General features: G+C 39.7%; 1 protein-coding gene across 4 annotated transcripts in view; it reads left to right on the top strand.

Annotated features, from left to right (window-relative positions):
* LOC122563223 (metabotropic glutamate receptor 4-like) overlaps positions 1-20,458 on the top strand; it is a 1,237,105-nt gene that overhangs the window by 60,033 nt on the left and 1,156,614 nt on the right. For all 4 annotated transcript variants that reach the window (XM_087973618.1, XM_043716807.2, XM_043716804.2 and 1 more), the window contains exon 2: positions 8,631-9,618. In XM_087973618.1, coding sequence (XP_087829744.1) covers positions 9,097-9,618 — 522 coding nt within the window. In that variant the 5' untranslated portion in view covers positions 8,631-9,096. The remainder of the gene's footprint in view (positions 1-8,630; positions 9,619-20,458) is intronic.

Raw genomic sequence — 20,458 nt, forward strand, 5'->3', positions numbered from 1 at the left:
TTGAGCCAAAGTCAATCCTTGAGGTCAGGTGAAGGCAGTCTAGAGATTATGGGCTTAATCTTAAGTTCTTTTGGCTAAGTGACAGTTTCGTGGAGAGATTCTCTCTGCTAGGTTTCTCATCATATCTTGACAGATTCAACTCCTTTATCTATGCACCCCAACCCTATGTTGTGCCTGTTGTTTGATTCTGGTCCTATTCTAATACTCGCTGTACCCAGAGCAACCACTGCTGGGTTATCCCTGAATATAGACTATTATCCCTGGTGCCAGACCAACCTTTAAAAGGCTTACACTTAGATAGCTCTGTTACACTAGAGCAGCCTGCACAGTTCAGGACATTTATCCCTGACATGGCAATCAGTGGAAAATCGGTAACCTGTTTTACAAGTAGGGACCTGGAGGTCCTGCTGGTCAGAATGCTGGAGAGGTGAGACAACATCTTCCCCCAGTACCAGGAGTGGATGCCACGGCACCAGCCAGGTATGAAGTTGCCACCTAAGTCAGTATAATCTCAGCTGTCTGTAGGAATGCACGACGATGTAGGAAGAAGCAATGTTGGGATGTCCTTGCTGCAGCATTACAATATAGTTGGTGAGGTGCCCTGAAGTGCACCATTGAGGTGCGGAAACAAAGTAAATCAGTGCTGTAGAATGAGGGTTCTTAGAATCTAACCCAGCTCCGATGGCAATGTCCATGGGTGTAGGGTACATGTGGCTAGTGCCCATGAATTGTGTCCTGAGGTGTTGGTAACTAGTGTCCAATATGAAGGTCCTTTTGAGCAAGCAGTGAGTTGAAGCTGTCAGGAACAGTGTCATATTCCTCCGGTCCAAGAGACTTCAATTTACTCAATTCCTTTTTTTAATTTTGCTGTCTGACCATCTTTCGAACCATCTGATCACAATTCGCATAATTCCATATGTCATTTTGTTCTTGAATGGTTACCAATTTTAAATGTTTTTGAAAGATTCATCTAAGTTGTACTCACAAATCTCCCACTTACCTATCCTTTGTAGAATATCTTAAAGAATTCAAAGATTGGTTAAGAATAATGAGGCATTTCTGAATCTATGCTTACTGGTTCTACATAGTGATTAGTGATTTCAATTTGTATTAAATATGCTTTCCAAAGAACTGCAGTGGGAATAACTGGCCTGTAAGGCACAATTCACAGTGAGTGAGGAGTATCATGCACAAGAAATGTATCCTGTCACATTGCAGGTATGCACTCCATGATTTATCATCCAGCATTTTTAATGTATGTCTGTTATGTGTTCCCAATGGGAATCGAGGCAATGAAAAAAGAAAGGTAAAAGACTTGTAGCTTGCTGTTCTGTTGTGAATTTTACTTTCTTGGAGAAAATTCTATTTGCCTCCCGCTTTTCTACTGGACTGGTTTTTCTTGCTACGGAATATAATAATCTTGACAATCTTTTGCAGTTTATTTTCTGGATTGCTACAAGATCCTAAAATTGAGCAACATGCTCTTATAATTATTTAATCTTCCATTTGGGTACCAATCAAACATTTTTTTTTTCCTTTTGGATCTGTGAATGAAGGTTATTATTCAACCTCACCTTCACAATATCCAGAATTGCAATCCAAGCTTGTTGACACCCAATCAAACTGCTTGCAAACAAAATTACCCTTGAAACTGGTCTGTTGGAATAGTACTATAAGGTCACTCATGCCAGGATGCTGTGCTGCAGGTAAAGGTACCACCATCCAGAGAGGTTTAAATTGGGAATGGAATGAGCTGTTTAGACTTTCCACCAATAATAATTTCTCATAGGCACTTTTGTTTCAATCAGCTGATTCTTAGAGGATGATGAGTTGATGAAAATCAAGCTAATCTAATTAGTGTCAATGTAATTACAACTTGTTATTTCTAATTGGAAGTGTCTGATTGAAAGGTTTATCATGTATGATCATGCTACTTTACTGAAAACTGTCCACTGATGTTGTACACAATAGTTTAAAGGAGTACTGGCCAAATGCCAGCTTCTCTTGATCAAGATATGACCTACAATGACTGCATTTTAATTGTGACTATGGTTAGTGGAACTTCAGTGTTCCATCAGCTATTATGCACTTGACTTGCAAGTTATTTAAACCCGTTAAGATATATTTTTGTAAATTTTATTTTCCACATTCTTTTGCCACAAATTTTCTGGTTTTACTGTGAGACAATTTGGAAAAAAAAACTGTTCAAAAGAATCTGCAGCATACACTCAATTTAGGCTCTTGTAGAGCAGTCAGTGTCCATAACGCTGGGCCAAAAGTTCAAGTCCCACCTGCTCCAGAGATGTATCATAATTCATCTGAATAGGTTAACTTAAAAAAAAATCTATACACACAATTCAGTTGCCAGCATAATGGAATTGATTGAACAAATGGTAACCAATAAAAAATAAAATGAGTATGTTCCTTTGCACGGAGCAGTAACAAACAATTTAACCTCCAATTATGGTGATCAGCCTCTGCACTGGGAACATGGGAACAGGAGTAGACCATTCAGCCAGTCAAGCCTATTTTGCTAGTTGTTACAATCATAGTTGATCAAAGAGGAAGAGGTGCTGGGTGTCTTGAAACACACAAAGGTGGATAAATCCCCAGGACCTGATCAGGTGTACCCTAAAACTCTGTGGGAAGCTAGGCAAGTGATTGCTGTGACCCTTGCTGGGATATTTGGATCATCAATAGTCACAGGTGAGTTGCTGGAAGACTGGAGTTTAATTTAGATAAATGTGAGGTTGGCTAACGTGGTGCCACTATTTAAGAAAAGTGATAAGGACAAGCCAGAGAACTACAGACTGGCGAGCCTGATGTCAGTGGTGGGCAAGTTGTAGGAGGGAATCCTGAGGGATACTATTTACATGCATTCAGAAAGGCAAGGATTGATTAAGAATAGTCAACATTGTTTTGTGTGCATGAAATCATGTCTTACCAACTTGATTGAGTTTTTTGAAGAAGTAACAAGGAGGATTGATGAGGTGATCTATTTGGACTTCAGGAAGGCATTCAATAAGGTTCCCCATGTGAGACTGGTTAGCAAGGTTAGATCTCATGGAATACAGGGAGAACTAGTCATTTGGAGACAGAAATGGCTCAAAGGTAGAAGATGGGGTGTGATGGAGGGTTGCTTTACAGACTGGAGGCCTGTGACCAGTGGAGTGCCACAAGGATCGGTGCTGGGTCCTCTACTTTTCATCATTTATATAAATAGTTTAGATGTGAACGTAGGTGGTATAGTTAGTAAGTTTGCAGCTGACACCAAAATTGGAGATGTAGTGGACAACACAGAAGGTTACCACAGAGTACAACGGGATCATGATTCAGATGGGCCAGTGGGCTGAGGAGCGGCAGATGGAGTTTAATTTAGATAAATGCGAGGTGCTGCATTTTGGAAAGGCAAATCAGAGCAGGACTTATACACTTAAGGGTAAGTTCCGAGGGAGTGTTGCTGAACAGAGACTTGGAGTGCAGGTTCATAGTTCCTTGAAAGTAGAGTTGCAGGTAGATAGGGTAGTGAAGATGGCATTTGTATGCTTTCCTTTTATTGGTCAGAGCATTTTTATAGGAGTTGGGAGGTCATGTTGCGACTGTACAGGACATTGGTTGAGCTGCTTTTGGAATATTGTGTGCAATTCTGGTCTCCTTCCTATCGGAAGGATGTTGTGAAACTTGAAAGAGTCCAGAAAAGATTTATAAAGATGTTACCAGGGTTGGAGGATTTGAACTGAGAGAGGCTGAATAGGCTGGGGCGGTTTTCCCTGGAGCATCAGAGGCTGAGGGGTGACCTCATAGAGGTTTATAAAATCTTGAAGGGTAGGGATAGCGTAAATAGGCAAGGTCTTTCCCCTGGGGTGGGGGAGTCCAGAACTTGAGGCCATAGGCTTAAGGTGAGAGGGAAAAGACATAAAAGACCTAAGGGGCAACTTTTTAATGCAGAGAGTGCTATGTTTATGGAATGAGCTGCCAGAGGAAGTGGTGGTGTCTAGTACAATTACAGCCTTTAAAAGGCATCCAGATGTGTATATGAATAGGAAGGGTTTAGAAGGATATGGTCCAAGTGTTGGCAAATTGGACTAGATTTATTTAGGATACCTGGTTGGGGTTGGCATGGAAGAGTTGGATTGACGGGTCTGTTTCCATGTTGTACATCTCTTTGGCTCTAAATACCTCAATGCCATTTCCCACAAAATCCCCAAAGTATTTAATGAACTGGTAATCAGAAATCTATCAGTCTAAACCTAAACATACTCAAAGTTTGACCCTCCACAGTCCTCTGTGGTTCACAACCTAAGTTTTTTAAAAAAACCTTCATTTCAGACTTAAGTCGTACCACCCCCTTTATAAATTATAGACACCTAACCACCTTACTTGCATCTACTGAGTTTATCCCTTTAAGTATTTTGTAAGTTTCACTGATACACTTGCCAAACTCTCTTAGGATGACTCTACCATCCAAGGAACACATCTTGTGAATATTTATTGATCTGTTTCCATGGCAATAATGTCCTTCTGAGATGCGGAGTCCAAAGCTGCTGACAGTACTCCAGGTGTGATTTAACGAAACCTCTATACAATTGAAGCAAACATCATTACTCCTGTGTGAACATCCTCTTATAATAAAGGCTAACATTCCATTAACCTCCTTGATAGCTTGCTGCACCTGCCTTCAGTGTCTTATCGACAAGGACACCTAGGTCCACTTGTACGTGTACACATTCCAACCTCTTATCTGTTTTAAACAAGAATACTCTGCACATCTGTTCCTCATACCAAAGTGGATGACCTCACATTTTTCATGTTACAGTTCATCTGCAGTGTTTTCATTCATTTACTAAACCTTATAAAAATCCTCCTGAGCCCCTTATGTTTTTCTCACAACACACATTCTCACTCAGCTATGTTTCATCAGTGACTTTGGCCCAAATTCTGATCCTTGGTGTACCCCACTAGTTATACCCTACCCTCAGTAAAGACTATTTGTTATCCTAAGAATATGTATGGACTTATGATGAACATTTAACAAGTTAGATCTCAGAAAAGAGGAGGAAAGAAGTCCAGAGACTTAACCACAAATTAAGAGCCCAAATCTCACTTTAAAGGTTGGAAATACTGACCAAATCTGCTCGCTAATCAGTTGCTTTCCCTGTACTTGTGACATCACACTGCCATTGGTCTCAGATCAGGTAGGCCTGTCAATCCACACCCTATTTCCTCATACTCTCGTCTCTCTGAAGATGCAAATTACTGCAGAAGCTGGAATCTACTGAAAACAAAAAATGTTGGAAATCACAGCACACATTAACTTGCTCTCTCTCCATGGATGCTGCCTGGCCTGCTGTGATTTCCAACATTTATTTTTGTTGTCAGTCTGTCTCTGAAAACTTTATTTCTTGGAGTAACCATTTATCTTTAAATAAAGTACCTCTTCCCTCTTTTTGACATGAATTCCACTTTGACCTAAATTCCCAGTGACTTAATCTCCCTTGCTCTGACCATCTGGCTCACTCCATCAGTGGCTGTCTGACAGATTGCTTGTTGATACTGTCAGTGAAGCAGGATCTTTTTGTGTCAAGTATAACAGCTTCAGAGTTGATTGAGAACAGATGGAATTTCCTCCCTCACAGCATTGTGGGTCAACTGAAAAAGCACAAACGCTTCGGCGGTTCAGAAAGGCAGCTCATTACCACCTTCTCAATGGCAGCTGTGGTCAAGCAATAAATGTTGACCCAACCTGAGATGCTTGTGTCCTATGAATGAATTAAAAAAAGATGTTCATTGGACTTTGTACATAAGAGCTCCCTCCACTTCACTGCTGGGCAGTGCTTATAATTCATTAGTTAACATAGTGACACAGGTAATTTGGTGATTTTACTAAAAGAGCTGGGTTGTACACACTCAATGCCTTTAAAGAGAGGAGGGAACTGGGGTACAGTATATACACTTCCAATTTCATTTTGATTTATCTGCTCCCTCTTTCCTTGCCTTCCCTTTACTGTTGCACAGCCTCGAGTTAGCAGGACTTGTTGATTTTAAAAATAAAACTGCTGTGGTCTTAGAATTCTTATGGCACATTGGTAGTATCCATACCTGTGGGCCAGAAGGTTTTTGTTTGAGCCCTGTCATACAGTATGCAATAGCATGTTTGAAAGAGGTTGATTTTAAAATATAACAAAGCTGTGCTCTTCAGAAGAGGGCTGTCTATATGGGGGTTCTCCTGCTTTCTTTTGAGACCTGGCGTGAAAGGTGTCGCATGCAACGGTCACTTACAATTGTAGGTTAAGGTGGTTCATGCAGTCTTAGTCCATCTGCTTATTGTGCAGGCTTGTGGAGGTCTCTGTAATATGTATATATTGTTTGTACAGGGATGCACCCCTGTTTTAATTGTCTTTTCTGTTGCACTCAGCCTCAGGTTCCTGATCTTTGGGTACCTGGTGTGCAAGTTGGAAGACCTCCCTCATGAGCACCTTTGCTCAAGTTTCCGTCAACAGGTCCAGGCAGCTGGCTTTGGCAGCTTCTGGCTATTGTCATAATCGCTGCGTCTTTTCCATGGCCATATTGGTACCCACGTCTCCTTGGAGAAGGAACGTTTGGTGTCTATCATTACCTTTAAACTGTATTGAGATAGGTGGGCACTGCAGGAGCTGGAGTGCATTGTCTCCCATACCAATTCCATATTGAGTCAGTCCCTTCTCTGGCTTTTCCTTTTTTTATTTTGTTCAGGTTTTTGTTACCCTGTTCCTAGTGGGAAATATTTGGTCAATTAAGAAAATTTTGAAATTGGTGTGTTTATTTTTAATGTAAGAAGAGAGAGCTGGGTTATTCACAAAAAAAAGTTGTGTTTTTCCCAGTGACTGATTGGCATTTGAACAGGAAAGTGGTCCAAAAGGGAAAGGTCGAAACTGATGTTTGTCCAAAATTGTAAAATCAAATCACTGAAAATCTTTTGCTGATTAATTCAACAAATTAATACAGTCTGTTAAACAGATGCTGGCTGTTGATATACCAGTTTTTGATTTGACGTTTGACATCAATTAGATTTGAACCTAATCCTCTCTCTACATATTTTTTCTTTTAAAAAGAGTGTCAAAACATGGTGACATAATGATGGTTTTCAATAGTATAATATTGCACTGATCCAGGTCAATGTTCCCTCTAAGCTGTGCAGCTATGTGGCCATACAACTATTTGGAAGGTCTGCGTATGGTGATCATTGTGTGGATGCATTGACTTCTGATTGCAGAAGTCACTACTGCTCATGAACTTTGGAGGCCTACACATTGGCAAGGAAGATAAAAAAGAACATAGGACCAGATACACTCAAAGAAAATTGCAGAGTTTTTGGGTATATAAATCTATTTTAATTTGATAAATTGAGTTATTTAAACCAATGCCTACCGAAAATGATCTAACTCTGAATTCAGTATTCATATTACTAACAATTCTATTTTTGCTATTTGTATGGATTACAGAAATTTTATTAAGATAAAAAGTTTTATGTATGCAATTTTAGTAAGTAGTACCATGACAATGGGGAATGACATAACACTTATTAATTTCAATGAAGATGTTCTTAATTACCTCGAGGTAGAACATGTCTTTTATAGAATGACCTCCATTAACTAGTGTGGAATGAATTATTGGAGCTTGCATTTTGTTTCAAATTAATGGTTTAATATATTTCAATGATATATCATGGACTGTTTTCTGGCCAGTTTACAGTAAGCAATGAAGCACAAGCACTTACCACTGACTTCAATGTAAATCTTGCTGAGAATCTGAGAATCTCACCTTAATGCTATTCAGTGATATGATTTAAATGGTCTTAACTGAGCATTCACAGAGTGAATAGTCAATCAAATTAAAGGATTTTCACAGATGGGAAAACTGGAAACAAAAGACACCTACAATAAAATCACATTCAAATAAAATACTTTAATCATTTCAAAATTTGGAATTTGTTGTGAATTGAAGATTGCAGATAAGATTTTTTCAGACTAATTATCTATCTGCTTTAACTTAAGAATCTAGTTATTAATTAATCAACAGCATTTGAAGAAATCCAAATTATTTTTTATGGGCAGTTCTGTTATTTGTTAAAGACTTTTCATTCATTTTCTATTAAAAATACTTTTTTTCTTCTGAATTTTTTTGAAAGTTTTCAAATTCCATAGTGACAGCGAAAAGTTAAAGTTATGCTGAGTTCAGTGATTGTCTTTGTATATTTTATTCCATATCTGTATGTGAACACGTGTTTGAATTGCGTCACCAAAGCAAAATAAAGAAGTTGAAAATAAATTACCCAAAAGACTGAATTGACTTCATAATAGAACTGTTTAGCTGGCTGTAAGCAGTCTTGGATGCTGAGTTTATGAAAGGCATTGCGAAAATGCAACTCTGTTTTTCCTTTTTTTGTTTTTGGTGGTTTAAGTGGTTAATCTAGTTTACAAAATGGTACCTGTAATTAAAAAAAGTTGTAATTGAGTTACAAAGTTATATAGTAATTCTAGCATCATTCCCTGCAAAATAAGTTCATGATTTTTTGTAACTGTAGGAAAACAATAGTTCTGTTGTTTAAAATGATACTTCATAAGATCCTTGATCTTTTTTTTCTCTCTTAGGAATGTTTGCTTTTGAATCCGGTAATTGATGACTACTCCTATTTCTGGCTCTTGGATCTATTTCAGTGGCAACAAAAGGGCTAATAACCTTTTTGTTCAGGAAGCAGATAACCAGTTTCCCTATCTCAGGAGAATTTCTACTCATTGATGCAAAACAGAAATACAACAATAAACTAAAAGAACTGCAATAAACACTGCACAAAGACATTTGCTAAGTTTAAAAATTCACAAATGGAAACCACAAACCTCAACAATGTGTACAGCTTTATAAAATATGCAGCAAGAAATAAGTACACGTACTTCAACTCCACAGATGATGTTTGACATGCTTTATGAGAGATTCCTGTCTGCCTTGCGTTTTGGAAGAGGTTTCCAAATAATTGCATAGTCAACAGTGAACAGCACAACTACTTCAAGATAGTATTTTTCTGGCAATCTGATGTCAGAAATGATTATTCAGTAGGACATGGCGCGTAAAAGAAACCTCTATTTTTGGTCTGAACATTTGTCTTTACTTTTGTTTCTGTCTAGCTTTCACTGGCTTGACCCAGTTATTGGAAAGCCGAAGGCAACTTCACGTCCTCATGTAAATTCCATAAGAATTGATGGGGACATTGCTCTGGGGGGACTTTTTCCCGTGCATTCTCGGGGTGGGTCTGGTGCTAACTGTGGAGAACTGAAAAAAGAGAAAGGAATACACAGGCTGGAAGCAATGCTATTTGCCTTAGATAGGATCAACAATGATCAAGAACTACTTCCCAATATCACGCTTGGAGCTCGGATCCTAGACACCTGTTCCAGAGACACCCATGCCTTGGAGCAATCATTGACATTTGTGCAAGCTCTGATTGAGAAAGACAGCACTGATGTAAAGTGCATGAGCGGAGGACCACCAATCATTACTAAGCCAGAACGAGTGGTGGCGGTTATCGGTGCTTCAGCAAGTTCCGTATCCATAATGGTTGCCAACATTTTACGTCTCTTTAAGGTAAGCCTTCCATGTGAAATTAATTAATTTTGATTACTTTAACTGTAAGATGTGGTTTCTGTTTTACTGTTGAAGAATCAACTTAAATTTAATATAGAAAATGACATTTGACATGAAATGATCGTTTTCTTTGTGATTTACCTGTATGGCTGGTATAAGATTTAATGTGAAGAGCTTCTAGAAATATTCACAGCTTTAATAAACATCGTTCACTACGTTTTGAGTTATAGTGATTGAAAATATCTTAAATGGAGCTGCTACACTTGGGCAAAATGAATAGAAAATGCTAATGGTAGAATAGACTATTTAGCCCTCATCTCATCCATTGGTAACACTGAAAGTTGACTTGTGTGCATGTTTAATGTTGTTATTGAATCTCAATATTGAAAGAATATTTGAGGAAGATTCATTGATCAAGTCATTGTATGGAGTCCTTTTGCTGACCACGTCAGAGGGTTTGTAGTGCCTACCACAAATTTCTAGGTCACAAATATTGATTGTGTAATGCTCTGAAATAGAACCAACATTAATATGTCACTAATGGACTTTGTTTCAGATGGAACCGCACTAAGTGGAAGTTGACTGCAGTTGTGTAATAGCTCTACCACTTGATAAATATCTGCAAAATCAAAACTGCAATTAGTTTTGTGAGGCAATAGAGAGTTAATTAATTTGACCTGAGTGCACTCATGTCTTCTGTCTTGCATTATATTAAAAGGTGATAGACTTTTGGGAAGAACCTATTGTTTCATAAAGCAGAGTGTATGTCCTACTTTCTTGGATTGTATATAATAAGCAAAGGAAATGCCAAAATGTTGAAACTTGAATTAATCATTTGCATGTACTGCAAAATAATCATAACTGTCCATCTTGACTTTTTAATACTATTCTGAAAATGTGTTGCTGGAAAAGCGCAGCAGGTCAGGCAGCATCCAGGGAACAGGAGAATCGACGTTTCGGGCATAAGCCCTTCTTCAGGAATCATTCCTGAAGAAGGGCTTATGCCTGAAACGTCGATTCTCCTGTTCCCTGGATGCTGCCTGGCCTGCTGCGCTTTTCCAGCAACACATTTTCAGCTCTGATCTCCAGCATCTGCAGACCTCACTTTCTCCTTTTTTAATACTATTGTTGACTTGGAAACACACTCGGTATATCAGCAGCTCAATGATATAAACAAAGTTTCTCAATGTTTCAATAAATACAATCTACACTCCCATGGACAATAAAAGATTTATCTATTGAAATATTTAAAGGGAAAGAAAGTTTGATATTAAGTCTTAGAAAACAATTAAGTGGTTGACTTAGAACTTTGTCAAAACTGAAGAGGGGAAGTATGGTTCTACAGCTTGTTGCTGCAATTAAATGTAAAAATAGTGAGAACAGGGTACTTGTATTTTTGTTCCTTGATATGTTGTGCTGAAGGTGATACAAAAAAAAATTGGAAATCTGGAGCTATAGCTTTTAAGACAACCCAGTTCTATGTGGTTGTCTAACAATTGAAATTTTTATTCAGTTTACTTGACAAAGATGTATTTAAAAATAGTTCCACAACTTTAACCAAGCAAATTGTCTGATGTCTCAATAGTCATAGCAATACAACAAAAGATGAATGGCAAACGTTAATATCTAGTTGCAGTTCCAATTTGCTTCTGTGGCTCCTGTCATATTGAAAGAATATTTGAAGAAGATATTCTTATGGTAGGCTAATGGATGGAATCTTATGGCATTGGTTGCCTGCTGGACAGCCAGTGAAAACACCCTTATTAACTCTCTTTTAAAGAAGCCACGCTACATCTTGTTCCAAACAGGCACTTGGCAGGCCAGCAGTTGGGTATCCCATGGATCAAGTACTCTAGGGATTGGTGAAAACTTGTCAATAACTGCTGATCAATAAGAGAGTATCAGCTCTATGAAACAGCAATGCCACTAGAGAGAAAATGGCTGCAATGTCCACTCATTTGTCACTACATCTTGGACATCAGTGATTGTGGGATGGCTGTCATGATGGTGGGGATTGCTAGCAAAGGTAGTAGGTCACTCTGAACAGCCACTGCCCTCCTGATGCCTGGTACATCAGCCAGGCAGTAAGCACCTTTTTGTGGAAGGGCCAAGAATGAGCACGCAGGCAACTTCGCATTGGTTTGTTTGTTATGCTGCTGCATGGTGAATTCCCCCTCAGCCCCATCATCACTGGGTTATTAGCAGCAGCAGTGGGATGAGGCCATTAATAGGAATTAATTTCCCACATAAAGGCCTTGACATTTTGCAAAGCAGAAGGACATCAAGGGCCTTCCTACCAAAAAGAGGGAGATACAGCATATCCATGGTTTAGGTTTGTGTACGTAATATTCATTAAACAAGATCTAGATTAAGCACGTGCAAACAATGTCAATGTATGTCAAAAGGTTAGTTAGAAAATAGCATGCGTAGGTTTAATCATGGCCCAGTCCAAAAGGATATTTTGCTAATTAGCTGTCTGTGTTGTTAATTGGAATGTTAAAACAAACACTTGACATATTACATCAGAAATTGATCAGGGCAGAGGCAGGAAAATGTTATGGTTTCTCGTTAGGCATTCACAGAATCATTGAATCCGAACAGTGTGGAAGCAGACCATTTTGGTCCAACAAGTCCACACTGACCTTCTGAAGAGCAACCCACCCAGATCCATTCCTCTACATTTACCCCTGATAAATACAGCTAACCTTCACATCCCTGAACACTATGGGCAATATAGCATGACAATTCACCTAACCTGCACATGTTTGGATTGTGGGAGGAAACCAGAGCACCTGGAGGAAACCCACACAGACACTGGGAGAATGTGCAGACTCCACACAGTCGCACGAGGCTGGAATCAAATCCGGGTCCTTGGCACTGTGAGGCAGGAGTACTAACCACCGAGCCACCATGCCGCTGTCTCGCTGAGAGCCCTGACATCTCTTTGTCTTCTTCTGTTGAAACTCATGATTCCCAGAGAACTCTGTTTGATCTGGCTGTCTGATCTTTGCTGTCAATTACACAATGTGTGTTTACAAAAGATTTAAGAAATTTCAGGTGCTTGCGGTTTCTGTTGTTGATACTTTAAAGGGTAACAATAATTGAGACTTTTAGTTCCCTGAAGTAGAAGACCTTTTTAACATAATTTACGAGTGACGGTGTTTATTGTTAGCCTTTTATAATACATCATATTATCACTAACCAATCATTGGTTGGCATAGAAGCATGAGGAAACATGAGAGGCTGTTAGGTGATGGAGCATAATTTGGCATTGGGGCATGTAAGGCCTTTGGAGAGGATAGAGTTACATACACTACTATAGAGGGCATGGGGGATATATGGTGGGCTGCATAATCTGGAATAGGGTGCACATAAAAATAGCCTTGTGAACTAAACTTTCAAAAGGTTCATTCTTTTTATGCCAGAGGTACCACAATGTGTGATTCCTTAAAAATGTAACCTGACCACGAAAAATGTGGAGGACTCGGACATTCATTCCATTTTGGGGACAACTGTGTATGAGTTGATGACCAGATACAGCCAGCACATTTGGAAGTCCTTCCTGAAAATTGGAAATCCTGGAAATAGAGTCAGGAATCTGGAAATGGGACTACTCCAGAAATTATGAGCAGTGGCAATATGGCGGAGGATGGGAATTGGATGCTCAGTAGGAGATAATATCCAGTCAAGATCTTCAGAGAACAAATCTTCAAAACCAACCTTGGTGAGGAATAGTGAGAGTGTCAACTGCCAGTCATTATGGCAATGAGTTTTCATGCATTTGGATCTGTCAAGGCTGGAGTAGGCAATAATTGCAGTGACAGCAAGCTGAGCTCACATGCCTTCATTCTGACATTTCACTGCAGCACGTAGACATTGGTTAGCTTCTGCTTGTTTTGCAATGGAAGCTGCATTATCAATCATTAACTTCGCAGCATGGTTAGGCCTGCAGGTATTTTGATAGTAGTGAATCACCACACAGAAAAGAATAGACTTCAAGTTCTTTACAAAGCCCTCATCGATTTGGTGTCAGACTTCTGCGTGTACCTGACAGTGACTACATGTTATCTGGTGGGTCAGCCAATGGCCCTCTTGTTTCATTGTGTATGTCAATAGTCTTTATCTGTAAGCTTTACCATCAAAGTCATCATCTGAGTCCTTTGCTGAAAAACCTGTGTGCAATGTTACCCTTTGAGCTGCATCTGCGATCCTCTGTGTGCTGTATGGCTGCAGGCCAATGACAGCCATGTGCAGAGATCCCAATTCGAGCATTGCGCATTGACCAAAAGGCATAGCAGCTTCTACATTGCCTCAGAAAGGTGAGCAATAACGACACCAGCAGACCAAGGTCAACTCTGATTCTATCACTTTACAAACATTTCCAATATGCCTATCAGGTTGGCCAGCAAATGATATAAGCAGATAGTCCCAAATCAAATAGACTACAAAAGAGCAAGTGGACAGCACTCTGATAAGAACCAAGTCAGGCCAAGCAGAAGTCATTAATGGAAATTACACTCAAAACCGCAGAATATTGCATTGCAGGAGAAGAAGTGGCCAATGAAACTATTTACCTATATTCGTGTTAACGTATCATTCTAAACGTCTAGCATCAATCCAAGATACTGGCTGCCAGCTTCACTGGCTTGCTCTCTCACCATGCTTTCAATAACTAAAGTCCTGGAATGCATCCTGATAAACAGACTGAATCCTCTAGAAGCCACAATGGCCTCACCATCCTCACTGACACTGATCTCATGTATTAAGACTGGCTTCCGGAAAGACCTGGAGACAGGGATATGCTTTTGACTGTCCAGTGCCTGTGACACAGTGTGGCACACAGGCATGCTGCTGAAATTCTCTAATATAATCTGCTATGTACAAATCCTAAAACAATCAAATTCATGATTGTCAACTAACCATTTCATGTGCAAATTTGAAATCAAAGCAGTTACCTATGCATAAACAACAGGCTCCCACAGGAATGAGTCCTTGCACTGACTGTCTTCAACATTCCATAGTTCAATGACTTCCCTCCTGCAACGTCATGGCTCTTCTTTAAGTGCTGATAATTTATCTCTGGCTTTTCAGTGTAAGGAACTCCAAGACATTGAGACACAGTTACTGGAGATTAATCTCTGGAAACCTATTACAGAAAATTGTGACATTGATAAAATGTTGAAGACTTTCAGTACAGTTATCCATGCAAACAACTTGAAGGACAAAGAGGAACATCACACCCTATTCTCTGGCCAACCTGTCACCCACGACCCAGTACCAAATATCTTGGCAACACTGACCGTACATTGATCTGTCAGAACATCAGAGCCAAGATCAAGATGTGAGTAAATCTCATTTAGAAACAAATGGGTGCCATCTGGAGCAGCAGAGCAAGCACATTGTGCTCTACTTCACTCATTGTCATTGTACTGGCGACTGATTGCTGTTTCTTCTTCTAGCTCAGGAGCTACCCCACAAACATGGTGGATGTCCAAGGCTGAAGGTTCATGAGCCATAGAGTCTTACAGCACAGAAAGAGACTTTGCACAGACCAGATATTCCAATCTGACCTTGTCCCATTTGCCATCATGTGGCCCATATCCCTCTAAAACCTTCCATACATGCACCACCCTTTTGCCTGAAAATGTTACCCTTCGGGTCTTTTTAAAATCTCTCGCCTCTCACCTTAAATCTATGGCCTTTGGTTTTGGACTGCTACACGTTAGGAAAAATATCTTTGCTATTCACCCTATCCATGTCTGTCATGAGGGTTGTTTCAGTTGAGATCAGTGCATGTAGTTCGTGTGAGCATATTTGTGTGGTCTTGAAATCCACAGAGAAAACCTCATCCTTGGGGAATGCCACTGGCTGTCAGCTGGCAAGGTACTTCAGTTGATGGAGGACCATTAAGGAAACCCTATAGCTGCTACTTTTAACATACTCCAACTCCTGGGAACTGATGATGGCTCATATATCCTGGTTGTTCGCGAGCATCACTAAACACAACCTAGTAACTGATCCTGCGATGTTCCATGCTTCAACCTTCCTAGGAAAGTCTGAGTGCAATCCAACATGTTTGAGTGACGTGGCTGTCATGATTGAAGAGCTGAATAACGTACAGACTGTACAATGTGTCCATGACATTTGCAACAGCGCTCAATGGATGAGGTGTAGCAATGCACATTGTGTAGGTGTCCTGATTTTGATCAAAATTGTTGGTAGGTTAATAATGGGGGAATAGTGAATTGAACCATATGGGAGGTAAGTTGAAAGAATATGAAATTTGAAGTTTTCTTTTAGCAACTTAGACCAGTCTTATTGCAGCAATGCAACCAGGTCCTCAGGGCTATATTCCTGATGAAGGACTTATGTCCGAAACATCTATTCTCCTGCTCCTCAAATGCTGCCTGACCTGCTGTGCTTTTCCAGCACCACAGTCTCAACTCCGAGCTATAGTGATGACCATCTACACCCATTGCATCCTGACAGATTGTTTGACCCCTTGTGGTTAGAGGATGTGTATTCTCCCCTGGCATCACGATCTCCTGTGATGCATCAGAGAATCTTGGAGCACACTCTCTGCTCTGTTACCAAGTATCGGAGTTCTTTCTGCTCAGAATGCCTTCCCCCTAACTACAGCCAACCCTTTACTGCAGCCATGAGCAGGGCTTCAAATGCAGCTAGCCTGAACTTGAGGACTGTCCTAAGGTATATCCTTCTTTAGAAAAGCATTTAGCAATGGTCTACACATTACTATCAGTCAAATTGCTAACCCGCACAGAGATTGCATGCGACCAATATCAGAGCAATCAGCCTTGGGTCACTTGATGCATTGCAATCCCATGGATAATTTTTGTGTGCATTACTCTCTTCATGTTTTTTTTTTGTGTGAGGTCTAACCAGAAGGAATTCTTACTCCAAATAACATTTAACTAAGTTTTCCAAGCTGTGGTGGTGATTAAATCTGACAGTAGTAGTCTGGTTTGATTAGTAATAACATAAATCAAAGAAGCTAATTGATTAATTGAGTCATAAAACCTGCCAAGGAATTTCAGAGTCATGATCTCTATGGCTAGTTCCTTCTGGATGTTGCTGATAATAGTTTAAAAGGGGAATGGTGTAAGCACCACTGAACCTCCACCCAGCACATGTCAACTTCACTATCCTGAACAGAGCAGAGCATTCAAATGTGTGGGTTCTGGTAGAAGAACTGAGAACCAAAAGTATTTAATGTCACTCTCTAACTCCATAGCTGAATATCAGCCTACTTAGTTTCTTTCGTGGATATACTCATCGTTTCACTGGATAAGTGTTCAGCAAGGAGATTAGTTGTTCACCCTCTGGGTTGGTGACATTTCATATGGTGGCTTCTGCATTGGTGGGATTGCAGATGGGATTGCAAAAATAACGTCAAAAGATCACTGTTAAAAGAGTGGATGGAGACACTGGGCTGGTGATATACCCACTTGTCTTCTTGGGACCTGACTTTGTTCTTCTAAAATATTGAGATTTCCTTTCGGTTGCAGACTTTTCCTTTTGGACCTGTATGGGGGTTGATTCAATGCACATTAACTCATTTACCCAAATTCAGAGTTGGGACTTTTGAATAATGGCTTTCCCATTCTGCCATTTAAAATCACACCCTTGCTCCCGATAGCTGATCCGCAGCATTTAATACTCGGATGGTTAATTAGATTGTTAGGCCTTCCACCTCCATCTTGAGAAAAGTTATTGCCTCCCAGAGCTGTCAGATGTCTAATTAACCATTGACTCTCTAGTGACAGGAGAAATGGGAATATACCTACTTGCATGGAACAAGGTACTCGGACACAAAATGCAGGTAAGGCTGGAAATGCCTCATCGGACCAGGAAAGGAAGGCTTGGAGTTGGATGGACAAAGATGGGGAGAAGGTAAAGGGAGGAAGATGTGACCCCAAAGGCACATAGTGTCTTGTTTGCAAAAATCAGGAACTGAGGCAATATGGTGGGGATGTTCACGGATGATTGCACAATGTTCAGTACCATCTGTGATGCCTTAGACATCACCATATCCAAATGCAGCATGACCTGGACAATATCCAGGCTCTGACTGTGAAGTAACATTTGTACCACACTAATGCCAGATAACAGCCAACTTCAAAAAGAGAGAATCTAAACACTGCCCCTTGCCTTGCAATATTGCTACCATTACTGTTTCATTGTGTCCCATGACTAAATTTAAAAAAAAATAACCAATTGGGTAGGATGCCCATGAAAGAAGTGGCCCCTCACTACCCACTCAGATACAGTAACTTGCCAGACTTGCCCCCATTTTCCCTAACCATCTTCTATAACTGCGGTTGGGTGGGAAGTGATTCTAAAGTGGCCATTATCAGTATCATAGAGTTGCTGCTAATTGATGACAAGTAAGTGGACAACACCAGGGAAACAGGCAGGATTTAACATGGAAATTCACTGGCAGTGACTGTAAGACTGTTTCTTAATATACTCTATAATTAAAGTGAAGTGTTAAGGTCCATTGCAGACAACATTACTGAACTACGTGTGAATAGGCAAGATGTTATTAACAATTTAATGAGTCTGGACTTTGATTTTAATGAAGAATGAAGAACCAAAGTAGGAACCTCCACAGTCTGAGATCAAAGGCAATAATGAATTACAGAAAATGATTTTGACTTTTTTTCCCAAACTTTAAACACTGAACACTGAATAGGTTTAGATGCATGAACAATTGAGGGAAGGTCTGAAATAACAATGATGTGGATACTGTCGGGAATGGAAAGAAGCACTGCTGAAGAAAGAGAGAAGTAAAAGAAAAATACTATGAATGCTGGGAATCTGAAACATGCACATAAAATGCTGGAGAAACTCAGCAGGTCTGTCAGCATCTGTTGAGAGAGAAACAGAGTTAACATTTCAAATCCAATATGTTATCTTCAGAACTGTATCATTCAGCATCAGAGGGGGTAGGTCAGAGCGATAATAAATCCATAGCAAGAAATGGGATTAGGTGAAAGGATGGAGTTGGAGTCAGGGGGAGGGGTGGAAGGGTCCAGAGGTGCACTGGTAACCTTAAGTTAATGAAGCTTACCTTTCTTACCATGTGAAAGGAAGAGAAAAAGTTGTTGGGATAATGAGATGAAGAATGGAATTGAACTGGGGACCAGCTTTGAGATAATGTGAAGTGATGTTGATGGAGAGAGAGAGAGGTTGAGAGGATGCATGTAGCAGAGGAGAAAGGTTGTATGTCCCTCTGATACCTGTGATCTTGGGTGGGTTCGAAACATGACAGATGGAACTTCAGTTGGAATCTGTGAAGGTACAGCTGAGCCACAGAGTGTCACTAAGGAAAGAGATGTGTGCCCATGAAAATTTTGGCAAAAGTTTTATCGAACACGAAGAGGAAAATAGAAAGCAATGAAGATGGACAAGTTGAAAGATTAAAACTGAATTATCGTTAGAAAGAACAGTAGAATTTCAAGTGAGCATGCAGAGACGAAGTGACAGTCAATGAAACTCAAAAGCAAAATAGTGTAGATGCTGGCAATCTGAAACAATAACTGAAAATGCTGAAAAAATTCAGGTCTGTCAGTATTTGTGGAGAGAAAAAACAACTTAACATTTTGAGACCAGTGGGAGTCGTCTTTAAAACTTCAAATTCTGAAGAGCTCACCTTGGTGTTCTGAAAAACAGTCATATCAGACAGGAACATTATCTCTTTCTGTCTCCATTCAGCTGCTGCCAAACCTGTGTTTCTCTGGCATTTTTGCATTTATTGTAAAAGACAAAGGTGATTTTTCTCTTGCATTTAAAAGTCAGCCTTTGACTCTCAAGGTGAGAAACAGTCATCTTTTTAGATTAAAGTATAAGCAGGGTTACATTTTAGACTGGAGATGACAAACAGATCTGGGTAGATAGCTTTGTCTTGTATTCTGCTGAAATGTTGAAGAGTGATGTGACAAGAGTATCAATTTTTCTTCTTTTGATGATCTTGGGCAATACAGATAGTGAGATGTTTATGAGTGTCAGAGAAAATGGCATTATGCTCATAATGTGAAAGGTAACTAAAAATAGACCCATCAATGATAAGAGGCAGAAGCCTTTTTTTGTGAACTTGTGCATAACATTAAAAGTTTAATTAAAATGATGTATGGAGGAGATCATGATTTAGAGATTCAACCAGAAACTGAGAGGAATCAGGTGATGTGAGACACTGCAGGATCAAAAATTGGTCAAATAATTAAGAGTTGAAAAATAGAACACTGCAGCATTATGAAGCGTTGTTTCATCATGAAACACCCTACAGTGGATCTCATAAATCACAGCAAAGTGTCTGTAGGGAACTTCATGCCTTCGAGGTTGAGGTGGAAGAATGACAAAAGAAAGGGTCTTTTGGCATGAAAGAGAAAAAAAAATTGCTCAAAAAGAGTAATGCGAGATCATTTTAGTTTTGTGCCTAGGTGAATAATAATGGAGATAATATGCACTCCTATCAGAGTGTTTAAAATTCTGTGTGACATGATTCATTGACTGCCTCAAGATACAACATTTGAGAAGCTGTACAGCTTTGCCTTAACCTACTTCAGACTGTATCAGTCATATCAGATTTTGAAGTCCGTTTTATATCAGCTTTTGACTTGGCATTTATATTGAATGCTGACTTTCCTTGCATGTAAATAAACAATTAGGTGCACTGTCATGATTTTGCAAATTTTTATTAGACTTATATTCCATGATGCCTTTTAGAAATGATAACCAGGTTGTTTATCTCAAAAGAATGACTGATGAGTTAAATTCTTATAAAGGTCAGTGAAAGGGGTGAACTGCATAAGATCTGCAA

Source organism: Chiloscyllium plagiosum, unplaced genomic scaffold, assembly GCF_037043375.1.
Source record: "Chiloscyllium plagiosum isolate Xiang-an unplaced genomic scaffold, Cpla_swu_hap1 HiC_scaffold_26, whole genome shotgun sequence".
In the NCBI taxonomy this organism is placed as follows: domain Eukaryota; kingdom Metazoa; phylum Chordata; class Chondrichthyes; order Orectolobiformes; family Hemiscylliidae; genus Chiloscyllium; species Chiloscyllium plagiosum.